General features: G+C 40.8%; 1 protein-coding gene across 10 annotated transcripts in view; it reads left to right on the top strand.

Annotated features, from left to right (window-relative positions):
- Positions 1-18,147, top strand: part of Rnf144b (ring finger protein 144B) — a 129,790-nt gene that overhangs the window by 65,132 nt on the left and 46,511 nt on the right. For 5 of the 10 annotated variants that reach the window (XM_090356325.1, XM_090356324.1, XM_090356322.1 and 2 more), the window contains one exon: positions 5,927-6,127. In XM_090356325.1, coding sequence (XP_090212451.1) covers positions 5,963-6,127 — 165 coding nt within the window. In that variant the 5' untranslated portion in view covers positions 5,927-5,962. Of the gene's footprint in view, positions 1-594; positions 645-678; positions 788-864; positions 1,159-5,207; positions 5,228-5,926; positions 6,128-18,147 lie in introns of those variants that run through there. The other 5 variants (XM_090356321.1, XM_090356319.1, XM_090356329.1 and 2 more) reach the window with 4 other exon arrangements.

The raw sequence follows: 18,147 nt of genomic DNA, 5'->3' as shown, positions 1-18,147 counted from the left end.
TCTCTGTCCCTTATTCTCTTTAGTGAGTCCTCTATAAGTTTACCTGAACTTTAAAAGGTTTTGTAGCATTCTATAAAAATGTCTAAACAGCTAGAGAATTATCGAAATACAGCACTATCTTTTCTAATGACATAATCTTTTGTGTTTTGCTTTTGGAGAATCCAACAGGCATCCGCACCAGTGGTTAAAAAATACTCTGATCACTGTTTCTTTTGCTCTCTGCATTTCTGGAACAAGATTTTCTTTTTTTCCTGGCTGCCAGCAGCATATGGAAATTTCTTATCATCTTGGGTTTGTAGTGGAGCGTCTAAATTTTCCTTACTTTGGCAAGTCTAACGAAAAAGACACATAGGGAAAATCACTTTCCTCTTCTTTCCTATCAGACTCTTGTAGCAGGTAGAAGGGTAAGTTTACTTTGCCTGGGAATTTGGTGGAAAATCAGAGTGTTTCTAGTAGCTTTCCTTCCTTCCATGGCCTGGCCAGTCACATAGTCCTGCTATGGCTGGGTTTATGTAGAAAAGTGAAACCTGCCACCAGTGTCACAGAGACAAAACCTGTAGGCAGCTGCCAGATTTCTCTTTTTCCTAACATACTTCTGTATGCCAAAATTCTTTTTCCACAGGATTCTGGACACCCAATGAGAGGTACAGTTAAGTTGCAACTGTAATAACTGTAAAAGTAATTAGAATTGTTACCTTTGAAAACGGAGTGGTAGGGTGGATAATTCAAGCCTTTTCTTTATTTCTTTTTTTTTTAATCTTAGATTTGAAAAGAAAAAAAATGTGAGGTATGAGGCAAAACAAGTCAAGCAGGTGTGCAAAGCAGTGAGATTGGAGTCTCTCTGGAAGGATGATTTCTCAGAGGGGAATGGCCTGACTTGCTGCAGTACCTGTTAAAGTGTGGCCTGTGAGAGGCAGGAGGAGCTGAGGGTGGGGGGACGCCCTCTGAGCTTTAAGTCCTCTACTAGCATAGCTTGGGTGAAAGGACGAAGTTCTGCTATTGGTGGCTTCAGGTGGAGAGACTGCTAAATATTTGAACATTCATGAAGAAATACTAGGAAACTTTGGAGCAATTCCCAGCATACTACGTATAGAGAAATTCATTACAGGACTTCATGATTCTTCTGTTTACTGAAAGCTTGATTTTTGTTGAACCATGGTAAAAGGATTTCTGTTAGATACTACTTTCTTTTCCCTTTCCCCTTTTCTCTTTCCTTTTCTTTCCATTCCTTTCCCTCTCCCTCTCCTCCCCTCCCCCTTCCCCTTCCCCTCCCCTCCTCTCTTCTCCCCTCTCCCCCCTCTCCCCCCTTCCCTTCCCTTCCATTTTTTTTATTTGGTAGTACTGGGGTTCAAGTTCAATGCTTTGTTCCTGTTGGCTTGGTCACTCTAGCACTTGTGCCATTGCCATTTTGGCTTTAATTATTTAGAATTTTTAATTATTTTGGATTTTTAACTATTTTAATTGTTTGGATCAGTCTTGGCCATAATCCTTCTCTCTCCTGCGTAGTTGGGATTACAGATACATGTCACCATACCCAACGTATTGGACTGGCTGATGTGGGTCTTGCTACTATTTTGCCTGAGTTAGCCCTGAACTGCTATCCTGTTCTCAGCCTCTTATTATGCCTAGCTCTATGCCTAGTTGTTTTCCTAATCTTGGTTTTCCTTTTCTTCATCCTTTCCTTCCCTCTTTTCTCCTATCTCCTTTCCTTCTTCTATTATGTGTCTGCTATATGTCATTAAAAATTCATTGTTTACTCTGCCCGAAGTGAGAATCCAAAGGGCTAGATATCTGTCCATGCATGGCATGGCTGTGGGCTTTGCAGTGGTGTCTGGGAGGTTGTGAGGGAATGGCAGAGAACTGGCCAGGACCTATTAACTTCGAGCTACTCCCCCACCCCATCTACTGTAGTATTTCTTATATAGTATCAGTTTGATAAAGCTTCTCATTTTTAATTGCCTCACTTGAGAAAACTGGTGCTCTCATGACAGAGCCATGGAGGAGTCATTGTGTGTCACTCATATCCCAAAGCATTGAGATGCATGGCTTCTTTGCTGTCTCCCCGAGTCATAGGTGCCATCTGTGGGGAAGCTTATAATTCTTTTCATTTTTTGTGAATAAAATGGGTCTGAAGAGAAGTCTTATATCTCAAAATCCTAAGTGTGCATGCCGAACCTGCTCTGGCCTCTAATTTGCTCTTGGCTTATAGCTAGTGTACTAAGAACATAATATCTTGCACCTCATTGGACTTTTGCCAACAAATATCATGCCTTCCATATTGGGAGCTAATCTTTGTTTAGTTTTCTGTTTAATCTATTTTGAACCAAGTCTTCTGCTACTACTCAGAGAGACTGTGCAAAATCTTAAACACTAGTATCTACTAGAATTCGTGACTGTTGGCTTTACAGTGGATGTCAGCAAGTTGACGAGAAAAGATTTCACCAACTATTTTTTTCATTCCATGGAATGTCCCTCCCAGCTTTTTTTTTGGTGTTTTGATTTTGGTACTTTTTGTACCTGTAGAGAACATCATTGTGATATTTTTGATCAACGAGGCATCATCTATAGGGTGGCAGTCCATAACCTGAAGATTTCCTATTACCTAGTGGTGTCATAGCTGTCATGATGTTGTCAGTCAGTTCATTAATCCCATTTGTGTGATGCTAATCAGATCAGTCCTTTAGTACTGCCTGTCACATATGAGTGTATCATGTGCAAGTATGTACAGTACTTAATGGCTGATGACAACGATAGGTGACTATGGGAATGGTTTGTGTGTTTACTTTGCTTCTCAATGTTTAGAATGCATTATTGTTGAACCATTCACTGTACAACCCAATTCTGTTATTCTGTGATACAAATACATTATTTATTGTGCATATACACACATCATAATATTCAGTAGCACTTATTGCTATATGCCATATATAAATGTATATATATACTAGATATAATATTATATATATTAGCTTGTGGTAGACTCTTCCCACATAGACTCTTCCATAGTGTGAAAGTACACTGTATGATGCTCATGCTTCTTAGGATGTATTAAATGTTAAGCAACACATAACTGCCATGAGACTATGATACACCTAGGTAGCAACTATTATCTATACAGTTTCTTTTGGCAAAAAAGAGGATTGTTTCTTAGAGGGGAGAGATATTTTTAATTATTTCTTTGCCAAACTTGAATGGAATTGGACACGTTTGTTTTGAAACTAGTAGGAATACTATGGTTTTGAAAGTTTTACCAAGGATTTATTCTAGGAATGACAGAGTTAAAGTAGGAAGAAATGAATATAGAGACAGAACATTTCCTGTTTCTCACAGGAAAATGGATGTTAAAGATTTTTACTTTATTTTTTCTTAATCGGAGCATGAAATTTCTTGATATGATAGAGAATAAACAGTGCCAGAAGATTATTTCCACTCTTTGAATGATAAAGATCTTAAATTAGAAACAAACTCATTGAAACATTTGGTTGCATTTTTTTTATTTTTCCATATACAGATCTGTTATGTGTAGAGGCAGATTTTATTGCTGTACCTTAATGATAGCTGCAGTTAGAGGCTTCATCTTTTTCCTCTCTTCCCCTACCTCGCCTCTCCTTATAGTATCCAGGGCAGCCCAGTTGTAGCATATCAGATACTAGGCTCTGCCAAAAGGTAGAGATTTATGCTGTGACATGTCCCAATTATGGGAGCATTGGCCAGTGATTTAATTTACCAACATCTCAATGAATCTCTAAAATAAAGAACATAATCTTTATAGTTGCAAAAGTTTAAATGAAGCAATATGTGTGAAGATACACATTGCACACACTGGCACTCTTTTTAAAATTGAATAAAGGGCCGGGAGTTTGGCCTAGTGGTTAAAGTGCTTGCCTAGCATGCATGAAGACCTGGGTTCGATTCCTCGGTACCACATACATAGAAAAAAAGCCGGAAGTGGTGCTGAGGCTCAAGTGGTAGAGCTCTAGCCTTGAGAAAATCCAAGGACAGTGCTCAGGCCCTGAGCTCAAGCCCAGGACTGGCAAAAAAAATATGAATAAAATGTACACTTTAGCTGTAGAATTCAGTAGTACCAAATACTTTCGCAGCAGTGTGCAGCCATCACCACTGTCCATTTCCAGAACTTAAATTCAGGGCCTAAACCTTGTCCTTGGGCTTTCTCAAGGCTAGAGCTCTATCACTTGAGCCACAGTACCACTTCTGGCTTTTTCTGTGTATGTGGTACCAAGGAATCGAACCTGGATTTTTGTGCTTGCTAGGCAAGCACTCTTACCACTAGGCCAAACTCCTGGTCCTCCAGAACTTTTCATCATCCTAAGTGGGGGTACTCTGTGGTCACCAAACAGTAATTCTCCCACATTCCTCCTCAGCCCCTGGTAGCCTCTGGTCTTCTTTTCATCTCTTTTATAAATCTAGGTACCTCCTATAAATGGAATCATAGAATTTGCTATCTTCAGTCTGGCTTTTTCATTAGCATAATGTCTTCTCAAGATTCATTTATTATAGCTGATGTCAGAATTTCATTTCTTTTCTTTTTCTTATCCTTCCTTCCCCTCCCTCCCCTCTCTCCCTTCCCTCTCCTTCCTTCCCTCCCTCCCTCCCTCCCTCTCTCTCCTCCCTCCTTTCCTCCTTCTTTCCCTCCTTCCCTTTCTCCCTCCTTCCCTTCCTCTCTTCCTTCCTTCCTCTTTTTGTGCTTCCTCTTTTTGAACTCTGAACTACGTGGCTTTTCTACTCATGGCTGGTGCTTTACCTCTCACTGAAGCCACATCTTTATTTTTGTTTTCTGCTGATAACTGGAAATAAGAGTCTCTGCTGGGCTGGCTTTGAACCATAGTTTCAGATCTCAGCATCCTGAGTAGACTAGGATTATAGGTGTAAATCACCAGCCCCTGGCTCTTTTGTTTCTTTTGAGGGTTGTATAATATTTTATTGTAGGTATCGTATTTTGTAGATTTAGCTGTTGTTGAATAGTTGGATTACTTTTAGCCTTTGACTATTATGATAAATGCTGTTAGGAAGATAGATATCCAGGTATTTTTGAGTCTCTGATCTCAGTACTTTGGAGCATAAACTTGGAAGTAAAATTTTTAAATAGTGTGGTGATGGTTTTTACATTAATGTTCTCTTTTGGTGGTGCGGGGGCTTTAGCCCAGGAGCTTGTGTATTGTGGGCAAGTGCTCAGCTACTGAGAACCACACCCCTCCCAACACACATGGTAATTCTTTAACCATTTTTGTCTTAAATGACACCCTATTTTCAATACCTACCTGTTATTTGGTTGTCATGGTCTAACTCTCAAGTGGCCTGGTTATTTATAGTAGCAATCCCCTCTTTTCTCTGCCAGTCTTATTATGGGATAACTGACAATTAAAAATCACTACATGTATGATGTACAATAGAATACTTGGATATACTCTATATACATGGGAAGCAAGTACACTAAGTTAATTAACATCATCACCTTGCATAATCTTTTGTGTGTGTATGTGTGTGTGTGTGCATGTGTGTGTGTGGTGAGAACATTGAAAGTGCACTCTCACCACTTTTCAAGTGTTGTCACCATGTTTCAGGGCAGGTCTCCCAAACTCCTCATCTCCTCCAACTGAAAAGTTGTTCCCTTGACCATTTATGATGGCCTCCCTTCCTCCCTCTCCAACATGATCTTCTAAGTTTCAGAGCTAAGAAGATATGAATCAGGATAGCACAGTGAAGTCAGCTTTCATTTCGGGACTCCCTCAGCACCTTGCCAAGACAGCAAACTCCACAGTCCTTAGTTCTCAGAAATATATTAGTTGTACTTTGAGAAATCATGGAGAGGGGAGGATTTGCTCAGTTGGTTCTCCCGAAGAGTTTGGGAAATGATACCCATAGCACCATGGGTATAACACCTTCTGTTCTGGATCTGTGTATGTAGGGGCTGAGGAGACTGAAGAGGGCTGAAGACAGGTTGATGGCTTCGGATACTGGGTTCCAGTATCTCACCATGACAGCTGAAAATCCAGCACCGGGAGACCTGTCTCCGGCCCCCCTCATCACTTGCAAGCTCTGCCTGTGTGAACAGTCTGTGGACAAGATGACGACACTCCAGGAATGTCAGTGCATCTTCTGCACTGCGGTGAGTGCAAAGGGAGAGGTGTGTGTATGGGGGGGGGATGATACAAGTCCAGGAAACATTTCTGTAGCTTACTGAGAAGCCTAGATTTGTTACAGTACTGTCCTGCTCTGGAAAGGATTGAAATCAGGTCCCACTCACATATAATGAAAAAGGAAATTCAATGTTTATTATTCTTCTTCAGTAAATTTAATGGGTATCTGGAATGCGATGTGTAGATGAGATATAATGAGTGTATGAAATGCAATTATTGATTGCATTAGTAGTCCGTTCTCTCTGTAAGAAATCAAATAGGGACTTCTCAGGTTGGTAGAGTTCTCTCCTAGAATGGGCAAAGTCCCAAGTTAAATTCTCAATATGGGAGTGGGGGAAGAAAAAATAGAGAATCTTCATTATGTTTTAGTTAATTGCCATCTCTGAAAAGCTACTGAACAGTTTGAGTGATAGAGAAATCGGTTAACAGTTTATGTCATATATTTTCTTCATATTCTTACTCACTTCTTACAAAGATCATGATGTACAAATTTTTGCCTTATATAACTTCTCTCCTTCCTTCCTTCCTTCTCTCTTCCTTCCATCCCTTTGTCCCTTATGCTAGTACTGGATTTGAACTCAGAACCTCAAGCTCTGGCTTAGTTTTTTGCTGAAGGCTAGTGTTCTACCACTTGAGCGATGTCTCCACTTCAGGTTTTTTGCTAGTTAAGTTTCTTAGATTCGTCTGCCTGGGATAACTTGAAACTGGGATCTTCAGGTTTCAGCCTCCCAAGTCCCTAAGATTACAGGCTTGAAACATTAGCACCAGGCCTCTTCTTTAATTCTGGTTCCATGATGTGCCAGATGCCTTCTTAATAAAGGAGGCCCCATAGATTCCAAGGGGGAAGCTTGCTTCTTTTTTAGTGTGGTACCAGCATTATAACACTAAAAGAGATTTTTATTGAGATAGGAGACAGATGGATGAGTTTCCATAGAATGCAAAGATATTATAGAATGGTATTATTTGTTCATTCAAAACAGCAACTGTGGGGCTGGGAGTTTGGCCTAGTGGTAGAGTGCTTGCCTAGCAAACACGAAGACCCAGGTTCGATTCCTCAGTACCACATACATAGAAAAAAGCCAGAAATGGTGCTGAGGATCAAGTGGTAGAGCTCTAGCCTTGAGAAAGTCCAAGGACAGTGCTCAGGCCCTGAGCCCAAGCCCAGGACTGGCAAACCCCCCCCCAAAAAACCCCAAAACAAAAAAACAACAACAAAAAAACCCCCCAGCAACTGTGTCCAAGAACTCTTATGAGAGGAAAGGTCTTTTCTATCAAAGTGAGTTGCTAAAGAGTTCCTATTTTGGAATGGTAGCTTGACTCTTGCTGATTATTCTGCTAAGACAATATCAGCAAGTACTGCAGGAAAAGAGGAACTGCTTTTGGACAAGGAAGGAATTTTAAGATTTTGTCTTACCTGGGTTTTCCCCTGATGGAATAAAGACACATCTCAGAAGATATACCTCAGATTGTTCAAGAAATAGCAGAAAGCATGGGTATGTGCTGAGATTACTTGTGTATTACTAATCTTATTTCAAAGTCTGTTAATGGTCCCCTTATGTAAATGCCTTTTACCCTATTAAAACTAGCCAATCACAAGCAATTGTGAACCTGAACCCAACCAATCTGAGCAGAGGGGCCAGGCCTGCTGGTTAGGGATAAATAGAGAAGCTTTCCTGCTCTGTGTGCTTGCTTGCTAGATTTGTGGTTGACAGCACACCCTTCTACAGGAGTAAGTTTTGCCTCAGTGAGATAATTCTTTATTTTCATGTTTACCATTGTGATTCTAGTGGTTCTTAGAAAGCACATTCATAGCACTCACGTGGGCACCAGGAATCACTTAAAGATACAAAACTCAGTAAAGATCCTTCCTTTTAGGAGCTTATCATCTTATCAAACAAGGTTACGTGATGAACAAAAATCATAGTAAGTAGATCCTGGATAACAGAGTTTAGGAATAAGATAGAGCCTAACAAAGAATAGGAATGTAGGGTTTGGGGAGACTGAGTTTTCAGTATAATATTTAGAAGCAAGGTCCTTGGAGGGGCCATGTAGATGCCTCTTCTTCCTCATCTTGCCTGCCTGTGTTGCTTTATAGCAAGACAGGAAGTGGCCTTGTCATTCTAGAACAACTTCAGTTTCTGTTGCTCTTGCTTTGTTTCTGATAATGCCCTTCACAAAGGATGACTTCTCTGTCTTTCTCAGACACGTTTCTAACCTTTGCTAAGCCTTGAAACACATGAGTCAGAAGCAACATTTGGTGGAAACCAGAATGGAAAAATTTCTCGGAAGGAAGGTTACTGGTGTTTAAAAGCAGGAGATGGAATTCAGTTTTCTTGCTATGAAATTTCATAATGCAGAATTCAAGACTGTGCATCAAACAAAAGGCATTTCACATTCACAAAGAAGCTCATGCTGACATATTATTGTTTCAATAGATTTTTTTTATCAAGTTCCTAATTAAAGATAGCACAAGTGCTTCTCATTTCTCCAGTGACTTGGGGGCGTGGGGAGTTCATGTAATGAGATCATTGTGTCATCTAGATTCATGTGTCTTTATTGTGAGAGAGTCCTCAAATGCAGAAAGTCAAATGGTTTGATGTTTTTCTGATACTTTTCCAATGTACTTTTTGGACTTGTAAGTATGTACCTTGCCTGGCTTCCATTACCTAGGATCTACCAAAATAGCTACATGTCTATGGTTACATGAGTATTTGTAAATTTGCAATTGGGAGAATTAGACTTGTCTGAAATGCTGCTTCAACTTTCTTTCTTTTTGGTTGTGGGGGCCGTATGCTGTCCTTGAGCTCTTTTGCCCAAGGCTAGCACTACCACTTGAGCCACTATACCACTTCTGGTTTTCTGGTAGTTAATTGGAGATAAAGAGTCTCAAGGACTTTCCTGACCAGGCTGGCTTTGAACAGTAATCCTCAGATCTCAACCTCCTGAGTAGCTAGGATTCAGGCATGAGCCACCAGAGCCTGGATAACATTTTGCTTTATTAGAGATTTATCTTTTTAAAATATATTTTTATTGTAATTAATAGAAGGGTTACATTATATTCACCAGATAGAAGGTGCATTACTTCACAAACATTGTATTAGAGATTTATCTTATTCTTTCCTTTGGTGCCTCCTCCTTTTCCTCCTCCTCTCCTCCTCCTCCTCCTCCTTGTCCTCCTCCTCCTCCTCCCTCCTCCTCCTCCCTCCTCTTTGTCCTCCTCTTTTTGTTTTGGAAGAAACACTGTAGACTTCATTTAATTTGCACCAAAACTAAAGACATCAAAAAACTTCTGTGTTTTCAAGATAAAAAACAAAAAATAATCCTACTTTTTTCTTTTTAACAATAATTGGGTGGGAAAGATTTCTCCTGTAAAATGTTTCTGAAATGGTTTCTACTAAGAATTCCCCCATCTCCACCTCAGTGGAAGTCTGCAAGTGTTGATCTTCCTGCTAGATTTGGTGCTATGCCATCTCTATTCATGGATTTAATGGAGCTGTGTAAACATCGAATCTTTGTCCCATCCTCCCTGTAGGTATCCCTGACCATTTTGTTGAGAGCTTAAGTTCTTTCTGCTTCCAAGGTCACTGTGTTCCAGCTCTAGCTCTGCCCAGTTTAGCTGTGTGGTTAAGCAAATGATTAATCTCTTTGGACCTCAGATTTCTCATTTGTAGAACAAAAGTGCTAGACTGGACCCTTGGGGGTGCTGCACCTATGGGTTTAACATAGTCTGCATGCCATATGGGCAGATATGAAATTTGACTTGTAGTGTGTGGGTTTGCTTTTTTTTTTTCTCTGTATGTGGTACGGAGGAATCGAACCTGGGTTTTCGTGCATGCTAGGCAAGCACCCTGCCAGTAGGCCAAACTCTCAGCCCATCCCTGAGCTTTTTTTACTCAAAGTTAGTGTGCTTACCACTTGAGCCACAGTTCCATTTCCAGCTTTTCTGTGGTTAATTGAATATAAGGATCTCATGGACTTTACTGCCCAGACTGGCTTTGAATGAGCTGCTATCTTCAGATGATCTCAGCCTTCTGATTACAAAGTAGGATGTCAGGTAGTGAGAATTCTGTGGAATTGCTGGTTTGTGGGCAGTATAACCTTCTGATTTATTTTGGCCACTATTTCTGTCTGCTGGGAACTAAGGAATAATGAAGACACAGTTGTTGCTTGTTTTTATAACCTAGATAATTTCACCTGAAAAGAAGGTGGTATGTTGGGCCTGGCCTATTTGCCTTTCAGATTAAAGACGGGATATGCAGAATGAAAGGAAAATAAAGTCCTGCCATATTCTCGCCTTTATTTTCCATTAAGGTTTATTGGCTCTAGGTAGTTAGAACTTCTTTTACTATTCATTTCTCTGGGCCAAATAGATTTTCCAATGTTTAAAAAGTGAGAGGAAATATTTAAAAAAATGTTTCAGACTAAGCCCTTGTTTCCCTTAGGGCCTGATGGGTGACCTTTAAGAAAAGTGAACAGATACCCTGGCAGACATTTACAGTTCTGGAAGATCTTCATCGTGTGTACTTGTGCAGTGTATATGCGTGTGTGCTCATGTGTGACAGGCAATGGTTCCTTCTTTCCTGGGTTCTAATTGATGTCTGTACTAGGGAAAGGAATGCCATTCTCCTACCCTTTTACCATGTTTCCACTGCCATATAATATAGTGGTGAAGGCTCAGATATAGAATCAGGAAGACTGAGACTCATGCTCATCCTTTGCCATTTACTGGTGTATGACTTTGGACAAGTACTTTAGCTCTCTAATGCTTAGGGTTTTTACTAGATAGATGGAGAATGGAGGGACAGATAATACTTGTCTCTGTTCTTTTGGGAGGCATCACAAGAATTCTAGGAAAGCATTTAACTCAGTGCTAAGTCTGTGGTAAGTTGATATCTTCTTTCTCCTCCCCCTCCCCCTCCTTCTCCTCTTCTCTCCTTTCCTTTCTATGGTCCATCTTTCTGGCTTTCAGAAATGTATATCTGGGTACCAGTTGCTCACACCTGTAATCCTTGCTGCTCAGGAGGTTGACATCTGAGGATCACAGTTTAAAGCCAATGTAAGCAGGAAAGTCTTTGAGACTCTTTGGAAGTAGGACTGTGGCTCAAGTGGTAGAATGCTAGCCTTGAGCTAAAGAATTAGCTCAATGACAGCACCAAGACCTGGAGTCCAAGTCCCAGGGATGGACACACACACACACACACACACACACACACACACACACACACACGATTCAAAAGTGTTGTAGAAATCATGTAATCCTAGCTATAATAGGAAGCTGAGATATGAGAATTCCAGTTTGAAGCCAGCTTAGACAGGGACATTTATGAGACTTCTATCTCCAATTAATCAGCAAGAAGTCAGAGTGAAGTTATGGCTCAAGTAGAATAGTGTCAATCATGAGTGAAAAATCTAAGGGACAGTGTCTAGGTCCTCAGTTCAAGCCCAAGTACTGGCACACACACATACACACACACATACACACACACACACACACACACACACACACACAGAAATATTGTAGAGCAAGCAGAGCCTATAACTAGCTTTCATATTGGCTTTTTGTAAAACGCTTATGATATATGTTATTTCAAATTCATGACTATTCTGATCCAGAGACAGGCAATTAGGAGTGAAAGAGAAGAAGCAAGAAGGAGCTGAGGAGAAGGAAGAAAAGGGAACGAAGAGAGGAAAGAAGAAGAAAAGGAGAGGATGAGGAAGAAGAAAGAGGAATAGAATTAAATTTATCCAAAGTGGGGCTTGCAGCTAGTCTTCTGAAACTGAAGTTCCAAAAGTAGGTCAGGATAGAAATAGCAATACAAGTTTAAAAGTGAATCAATGAACACATTTCTGATGGATGTAAACAATTCAAATGGAAGAGCTATTTACTCCTATGATTGTGATAATAATAATAATAGTGTAATTATTTGTTTCCATGATGTATTAATGTAGTGTCACTTTAAGAACACTTCATGGAGAACTTTCTGGGTCTGCAAGAAATAGTGAGGTATCCTCTTCCAGGCAAATGTTTTCTGTATTCTGTTCTGGTCATATGACCTGCCAGTCTTTCATTTGGCTCTGACGTACTCTGTCTCTCTAGATTCCCACATGTTCTAGTCTTATTACATGGATAGAAGGAAATTTTGCCTGTTCAAAACACTACTGGCAAGGTGCCAGAGGCTCACACCTAGAATTCTAGCTTCTCAAGAGGCTGAGAATTGAGGATCCTAGTTTGAAGTCAGCCTGGACAGACAAATCCAAGAGATTCTTACTAATAATTAAACAACCAAAAAGCTAGAAGTAGAGCTGTGGCTCAAGTGAATTTATTCTTGTCTTTATAACGTTACTCTAATATATTCACTGTTTATAGCTGTTGAAAGTAATAATAATAATAATAATAATAGGATGACTTGTATTTATCTGTGAAGTCACTGGTTTAAAATGCCAGTTTCAGTGTGTTATATTTTTCCACTGACAACATTGCTGCTTGCAGATCAGGTGGCATCTAAAGGGTAAGAGCAAATGCTACTGCATGGGAAACGTGTTAGAGATGACTCAGGGAGGTGTTGGCTACTGAACACCCACGATTTCATCCACACCCAGTGCTCACTAGTCACTTATTCAAAGTAAGTAGTGAAATGGGGTAAGAGAGGGGAGAACAGCAGCAGAAAACCATACTGTAAAGGCCCAAGAACTTTGACATAATCTTAGAATTGGAAAGAAGCTTTACTTAGGCCTTCTAGTTTACCTTCACTGCATGAAAAATACCCTTTCCTTGGTTTGTTTCCTAATGAGGGGAGGGTCTCAATGGTTGCCCAGGAGTCATTTATTTATTATTACTGTATAATTCTGGTGTATAGAATACAATGGTGAACAATTAGATCAGGGTGTTTTTTTTTTTTTTCCCAACAGCTCAACTTTCAGTATACAAAACAAATGCTAACAAGTCAATGCAGAACTGAGGTGACGGTGGGCCAGGAGTTTGGCCTAGTGGTAGAGAGCTTGCCTAGCATGCAAAGACCTGGGTTCAATTCCTTGGAACCACATACGTAGTAAAAAAAGCCAGAAGTGGTGCTGAGGCTCACATGGTTGAGCGTTAGCCTTGAGAAAGCCCAAGGGCAGCGCTCAGGCCCCGAGTTCAAGTCCCAGGACTGGCCAAAAAAATGAGGTGATGGTGGGTGCTTTTGAGACACAAAGCAAGACATGCTGAATGGTCAGAGATGTCTTACTGGGAAAGCGTCATTTGAAGAAGACCTTGGAGGAAGTGAGGACCAAGCTGTATAAATATTTAGGAGAGGATTAGGCAGCGGCAAGCAATGTGGTAGTCTCAGGGTTGGGAGAGTACCTGGCATGTTTTTATCCAGTCAGGGTAGGTGGAGAAGAGCATGTATACATGCACGTATGTTGCACACATGTACACATGGGCATATTGCAGACATGAAGTGAGAGGTGATGTGTTTTGTGTAGAGTGTGAAGGGCCTTGCAGATTGGGGTGAGGATTTTGGCGCCAGTCTAATTTGAGAACAGAGTTTTGGGTGAGTTTTGACTCTGAGTGAAATGATCTGACTGTGTTTTAAGTGGATTACTAGGTTTCTGTGTGTGTGTGTGTGTGTGTGTGTGTGTGTGTGTGTGTAATTATTATTTTTCTCTTGTTGCTGACCTCTCTCTCTCTCTCTCTCTCTCTCTCTCTCTCTCTCTCTCTCTCTCTCTCTCTCTCTCTCTCTCTCTCTCTAGCTCAAGCTCTGTCTTGAGTTTAGGGTCTTGTGTTTTTGCTTGTCTGGCATTTTATCACTTAAGCCATACTTCTAAGTTTGGCTTTTTTTTTTTTTTTGCTAGTTAACTGGAGCTAAGAGTAGAGGGTTTTTCTGCCCTAGTTGTGTCTAAATTGGGATCCTTAGGTCTCAGCTTCCTCCGTTGCTGGGATTGTAGGTATAAACCACTGTGCATACTATTTGTTTTTGAAGGCAGTGTTTCTCAATCTTCCCAGGATCCTCCTTTCCTCCCATGGACTCTAAACAAGATGTGGCTAAAAATGCTTGCGTGTGCTGTATCCCTGCCTTGTTAGTACATTTACACACTTCTGTAAACATTGGAAAACATCTCCTCTTCATTTTCTTCTTTCTAGATAAGAGTTCTTTGAATGTACTCACCTCCTTGGAATACATACGTTATCAAATCGTACTTTATACCCCACCACCCCCATCCTACTCACACAAAACTTTTGAAATAAGCATCACTTGCACAACCACTTGACTTTGTTCATGGGTTTAATGAGTACTTCAGGCTTTTTTCTGTGTTGTTTGACAGAAGTAGAGTTATAGGAAGTGTTATAGAACAAGATTTTCTTCATTTTCCACCAAGAGTATTAGGGAGAGATGAGAGATTACTGATCCATAGTTGAATGTTATGTAGAATTTTTTTAAAAAGTTTAAAACAATGTTTATTTTTATTTTATTTCTTACTTTTTTAATGCTTGAACTGGAGCTTAAACTTGGGGTCTCGGCATTTAGTTCCTTAGTGCTATATCTTGTTCAAGGCTAATGCTCTACCATTAGAGCTGTAGCTTCATTTCCAGCTTTTTATCTGAGCCTTTTTTTTTTTTTTTAGTCCTGGGCTTGAGCTCAGGGCCTGAGCACTGTCCTTGGACTTTCTCAAGGCTAGAGCTCTACCACTTGAGCCTCAGCACCACTCCAGCTTTTTTGTATGTATGTGATACTGAGGAATCGAACCCGGGCCCTTGTGCATGCTAGGCAAGCACTCTACCACTATGCCAAACTCCCAGCTCCATTTCCAGCTTTTTAGTAGTTAATTGGAGAGAAAAGTCTCATGGACTTTTCTTGCCTGGGCTGATTTTGAACCTCAAAAACTTAGATCTCAGTCTGGTGAATAGCTAGGGTAATAGATATGAGCTACTAACTTCTAGCTTTTTAGTGGCTAATTAGAGATAAGAGCCTCACAGACTTTCCCTGCCTGGGCTAGTTTATAACTGCGAGCCTCCGATGTCAAGGTTCTGATACGCTAGGATTACAGATGTGACCCCTCCCACAGGGCCCAGTAAAAAATACCATTTAAGAGCAGTCAAAAGTGGCTGATCATGAGAGAATGTTTCCCTATTAAGACATCAAACATCTTTTCTTTATTCTTTTGGAATGGTACCCCTTTTCCCAATATGTTCTAAGTCTCTTCTCATCTTCATCCAGTTTCTTCCCCACCTCCTCATTTTGGTACTGCTGTGGTGGTGTGACATTCATAGAGAAAATGGGGCATGGCAGGTATAACCAGTGCTCACACAGGGGCTGCTGTTCTCTCCAAGAACATGTGAGAATTCCCGCAGAACTAAACTGAAGAGGTGGTAAAGGTTTCCTGAGGGCTGAGACTGACAGGTGAGCGGTAAGATGAACTTCTGGAAGACAGGGATCGTGGGCCCAAGCTTAAGTGGGAAGTCACAGGGAGATGGGAGGAAGCCATTGAGGGAGGGCACAAGACAAACACATGGCTGAAAATGCAGGAATGCTTATCCAGACAGGTAAGCAAACACGGGATGGAGCCACTGGAAGACAGAAGACTTACTTGAGATTTGGGTATTGAGGATAGTTTGGGAGTAGAGGAGAACTCAGACTGAAAGAGAGCGGGAGGAAAGGATGAAGGAAGTCCTGTAGGGTGGAGGTTGAGGCAAAGCTCAGGCAACAAAATTCTTAGGTCGTGCCACATACATCATGACAGACTCCAGTCTTGTTGTCTACAACTGGTTCCTGTGTCTCTGATTTCTTCCCTCTTCTATCCATTTAGGATATGCATATCAGTTTAAGAGACATTGTTGCTGATTCCTTGCCTCCGTGACTAGTGAGGGTGCATGTGCGCGTATTTGTACCAAGTCCTTGGTGCTGACACTTGGTTTCCCCTGCTAGCTGTCCCCTAGTCACCTTGGCCCTCTTTCACCAAGAGGCAGCTCGACACTCCTTGTCTTTTCTTCTTCAGGGTGCTGCCCCTGAGCTTTTTTGCTCAAGGCTAGATCTGCTCTACTGCTTTGAGCCACAGCTTCATTTCTGGCTTTTTAAAGTTGTAGGTAAGAGTCTCAGAGACTTTGCTGCAGTTCTTAGTTAATTTTATACCTTAACATTTTAAATACTGTTGAGTCACACAGAAACAGAAACAGGGGAGGCATGAGCAAATAACCATGTTTATGAACTTGGTTCTAAGGCAGTAAGGCGTGCTTAATCATGGAAAAGGTTCCTTCAGTGACAAGATGTTTTGTATTGTCAGGAGGTATGGGGTTAAGGGAAGGGAGGGCAATAAATGGAGACAGGAGAGATAGCAAATGCAGCCCTGATAATCAATGTATATGTGTGAAAATGGAACCAGGTAATTTGAGGGGATAGGTGGGGTCGGGAGAGATGAGGGGAGAATGACAGAAGGGGGGTAATTGTATTCCTACACTGATTCATATGTTAAAACTCATTTGTACTTAAAGAAAAAGTATACAAAAATTAATGTTACTAAGTGAAAAGCAAAATTTCAAAATGTTAGTTCAGTTGAAGCCCCCCAAACTTATAGTTTGCCAGAAAACCTAAAATCTCTGTTTGTAAAGGGATTCTGCACGATTTCTGCTGTGGATTCCACATATACAGTGTCCCCCGTGGAGTCAGATTTGACACGTGGTGCCTCATTTCCATGGGAAGGAAAATGAACATAAAGGCATCAGTGGTTTTGAATCACCTCTTTGTCCTCAATTTGTGGCTCCTGAGAGTTTGCCTCTTACTTCCCTCGTGAACACCTGCTCAACCTCTCTGAAACTGAGCTTATTCATCTATAAAGTGAAATCCAGGAAGAAAGAAAAATAAAGACATTTGCATATCCACCATGCTGTGCATATTACACATGGGACTATTTTTTTTTCTGTTGACTTTTAACCTTCAGTTTACATATGAGGAAATAAATGCGGAGTTAAGAAATTTGCTTAAGATCCATACTTGTCATTCCTAGATGTTAGAATTGTTTCAGTGACCTAAGAACCATTTCTCTCAAAATTCTGGTGTATGGTCCCTCTGGCTTTGGTGGTGTCCCTTAGATTTTGCTTATCAGTGTACACCATGAATTAGATCTTTTAGCTCTAATAAACTAGAAGTCATTGTGATGTAGTGGGAAAACAAACAAGGATGGAGTCTCATACGTACCTTGGTTAACATCTCAACTCCTATAGTTTAGTATATGAGAAATGTAGGTAAGTTATACAACTGGTCTGTGTGAAATGGGATGGTCCCAGTCTTATGGTTGCTTTGATGGACAAATGAGAAAATTTTCAGATACTTAACGTTACTCAGCTCCCTTGTCACAGTATGAAAGATTTGATACAATCTAGAAAAGATTTATTTTGCACTATGTTGGGAGGTCTTTGCTCAGGATCAGTTGGTACTATTTCTTTTGGCCTGTGATAAGGCAGCACATTGTGGCAGAAAACGCTCATTTCATGGGCAAGGAAACAAAACAGAAAGAACTCAGTTCTCACAATACCCTCAAAACTCCTCCCCTCCTGCTCTGTGGTCTGAAGAAATTCCATTAGGCCCTACCTTTTAGGCCTCACCTCTTAGAGTTTCCACAGCCCCCCAATGTACTGCTGTGGGAAAGAAAGGCTTTGGGAGACATTCAAGTTCCAAATTTTAGCATGTACAATAGCCATCATAAGAATATGACAACTATTCCCATTATCTCCTCCCTTTCCCTGGTCCCTCATATATAATGAGTATTTTAGTTCTGACATAATGAAAACTTGGTTCTCAAAGTGCAGTACTTCCACCGGCAGCACCTGTGACCTTCTTAAGGTCTCCCTCAGACCCGTTGAATCAGAAGCTGAGATTAGAGCTAGTGATCTTTTGGTTCATCCTCCATAAGTCTAGGGCTTTTGCAGAACACTGTATAGATTAATTGCTCTAGATGGTGTGCTCTGAGGTAGATGGGCTTCTGTCTCTTTCGTGCATATCTCTGAAGCATATAG

Source organism: Megascapheus bottae, chromosome 22, assembly GCF_031878675.1.
Source record: "Megascapheus bottae isolate mThoBot1 chromosome 22, mThoBot2.hap1, whole genome shotgun sequence".
Lineage (NCBI taxonomy): Eukaryota > Metazoa > Chordata > Mammalia > Rodentia > Geomyidae > Megascapheus > Megascapheus bottae.
Note: the sequence above shows the minus strand (reverse complement) of the source record. Positions and strands in the feature narration are given on the sequence as shown.